General features: G+C 37.3%; 1 protein-coding gene across 1 annotated transcript in view; it reads right to left on the bottom strand.

Moving 5' to 3' along the window:
* The window catches only part of abcb9 (ATP-binding cassette, sub-family B (MDR/TAP), member 9), a 23,975-nt gene that overhangs the window by 18,668 nt on the left and 2,086 nt on the right, over positions 1-3,221 (bottom strand). Inside the window, exon 2 of the mRNA XM_014014712.1 lies at positions 2,265-2,379. Within this exon, the coding sequence (XP_013870166.1) occupies positions 2,265-2,379 (115 nt within the window). The remainder of the gene's footprint in view (positions 1-2,264; positions 2,380-3,221) is intronic.

Genomic DNA, 3,221 nt, shown 5'->3' on the forward strand with positions numbered 1-3,221 from the left:
GGCGTACGCATTTCCGCCTTTTGGCCGTACGTTCACTTTTAGTATGGTTTCCACGCAATCCTTTATAAATGAGACCCCTGTTGATGTTAAATTGCACCGGCATAGTTTACTCTTAAAGGGGGAGGAATGTGGTATCCTGATTTAATACTTGTGTTTTTGGTTGTGTTACCACCCAACACCACTACAGGCAGTAGCAGAGAAGAACCTAAAAAGCTACTGCAGGAGATTTAGAGCAGAAGAAGTTACCCTATGTGCTAAACAGAACTGTTACTCAAATTGTAAGCTGTGAAGAGCATTAAAAAATGTTTAAATATATCTACTGAGAGTGGACATCATTCYCAAGAGTGAAGATATCACAGGTACATTTTTTATTCATGAATGGATTGATGATCTGAACCTTTCAGAAAGCCCTTAGCTTGTAAGTGACATTTCTGTCTTCTTAATTAATTTTGTTAATTGAGTGTATGAAATTATTTTAGCACATGCACAAMTGAGCGTCTGGTGTGGATCATGCTTCCAGGACAGATAGGGCAGCCACATGCAGTCTGCTTCATTTGTACTTCTTCTTGTCTGTATTATTTTTTCAGTATTTCTTTATTGTACATTTATGCTCTCTGTATCTCAGTATTTTGGTATGTTAACTTGACTGTGTGTTTGTGTCTGAATGTACTGGTGCCTGTGACATCAAATTTGTGTAATAAAYATGAATGCATTTTTGGAAAGATAACACTAATAACTTATTACAACAAACATTTTATGCCACTGAGATGAACAGGTGTTGAGATATTCACGTGAAGTAAAAGGAAGTGATGTCTAAGGGGAATGTCTAAATTAAATAGAGCATTACTACAGTACAATGGATAGACTGTAGAGAAAAATCTGATATTTCTTTAGATTATTTTAAGTCACTATCAGAGATCAAACAATGTTGCTTTAATAAGCAAAGACCAGAGAATTTGATTTCTTAAAGAGTTCCCCTTTGATGTCACTTCCTGTTTGTTTTGTCCAAGCCAAATTCAAAAGAAAATGTTCCAGTTATGTGACAAAATGAATAAAACTGTGTTTTATGCCAAGTTTCAWAAATACAAAGCTTTTTTTCTTTGACTTTCTGTATTTGAAGGATATGCAGGTCACATGCATTTTAATAATCAGGTTAGGGAGTGATTGTAAAAATGAGGAGGCTGTTGACTTTGTATTTATTAAAATCTATGTGTGCAGAACTGGTTAGATGTGTGTTTTTGATAAACGTCTTTCTTTCTTTTAGTTTTACACTGTAAAACAGCTTGATCTCTTGATAGAGCTGCAGGTGGTGCAACAAAGAATCCATTTCCAATCTGAACTATCTAACAATGAGGGGGCTGTGGYRGAGTGGTTAGAGGAGTTGTACCCTAACTGAAGGGTTGCTGGTTCAACCCCCCATTCTAGCCGTCTCAGTCCTTGGGCAAGACACTTCACCCTCCTTGCCTACTGATGGTGGCACCAGTTCATAGCAGCCCTGCCTCTGTCAGTGTGCCCCRGGGCAGCTGTGGCTACAGTGTAGCTTACAACCATCAGTGTGTGAATGGGTGAATGACTGTAGCGTAAAGCAGAGGTTCTCGAACTGGGGTCCCAGGACCCCCAGGGGTCTGTGAGAGGTATCTTGACGGTCCTCAGAAAATGTCACTAAATTGTTAATTTGGTTTTTATTTTTAAAAATGCATGGAGAACAATGAACTAATAAAACAAACATAATAAACTTAATAGAAATATATATTCCCATGGCATTAAGGGGTTGAAATGACAATAAATTATCTTTTAAAACAGCATAGGGTTTAGAAGGGGGTCCCTGGAATTTTTTTTGCCCTTGTAAGGGGTCCCCAGACCCAAAACKTTTTAGATTCTCTGGTGTAAAGCACTTTGGGGTCCAAAGGGAATAGATTTAGCACTATTATAAGTTCAGTCCATTTACCATTTTAACATTCAGCCTTGTGGCCTTCTTGTGTAAAGTTTGCATGCATGCTAGGTGAAATGGTGTTTCTAAACTGAGCAGGAGTGAGTGTGAGTGTGATGGTWTGTCTGTCAGCTGGAGGGTGTATCCAGCCTATCACCTGAAGACTGCTGGGTTTAGCTCCCTCAACAGCTCTCTCTTTTTRCTACCTGCTAAAGACCATGTGGATTTGCTTTTGTTATTCTCTGTATAAGACCATTTCATATTTTGAAKGTGCATGGTACATCATGCTCCACCGCTTCATAAGCCTTCACCACTGGACATCTTCTACTCTCACCTGACAAAAGCCAGCAAAGCCAGTGTGACTACAGGTTTAGCAAAGTGCTCCATGCTCTGGTGAACCACAATGCTGTCTATAGCCTTCCCATAGTAGAACGGAATGAAAGCTTCACCTAGAGAGAAGGGAACAAGGATCAGTTTGACATTTATTAATAATATTATCTGAAAAAAAAGTCAAATTAGAATTGTATAATTAGAAATGGGGACTGTTTACTTGTAATAATTGGCTTGACAAAACTGTTTACATAAGCTATGAATGATTGCTGGATGTCATTGAGTTAAATAAATTGTGTTATCACTAGCTCCTAAACCTTTGTTACAGAAGCTGTTGCAGCTAGTCCAAATGTAGCTAAAACCAAAGTGGGCTAGTGCCATTAAAAAAGCTCCAGTCTTAAGCCCCAAGGGGTTTTCTTGAAGTTTTTGCTCAAAATACCATGCTGAAATGTAGCTGAGTGTATCTCAGCATTTTCAAACTCTATTTAAGTAAACTTGGTATCAAAATAAAGCAACACTTGGGAGATTTCATCAGAAGTGTTAGTATTAAAACAGCTGCTCTGGTTTTAGAGAGATTGGGGATGGAAGATATTTTTTCACTTTCACCTGAATATTTTTTTTCATTAGACAGTACTGTATATAACCCATTTAAAACCATAATGAATCAGGCTAGAAAACTCTTGGAAATCCATAAATCCACTTGTGGACATTACCTGTGCAAAGATTCATGCTGCTAAAATTAACTGGAGCAAAGTTACAGAGGTTTAAGTAAATAAATAATTTTGTGTTTTGTCATTCTGCACAGAACAGACCATGATGGTGCCATTAATATATGTTAAGAATGTTAAGTTTTTACATCCAAAACTTATTTATTTTATCTTACCTGCCTGAAAAGACTTGTTATTGAATGTTTGTTCTTTTGAAAAGTTATCTAAACATTTATTTTGTCACCATATACAGT

Source organism: Austrofundulus limnaeus, unplaced genomic scaffold (assembly GCF_001266775.1).
Source record: "Austrofundulus limnaeus strain Quisiro unplaced genomic scaffold, Austrofundulus_limnaeus-1.0 Scaffold118, whole genome shotgun sequence".
In the NCBI taxonomy this organism is placed as follows: Eukaryota; Metazoa; Chordata; class Actinopteri; order Cyprinodontiformes; family Rivulidae; genus Austrofundulus; species Austrofundulus limnaeus.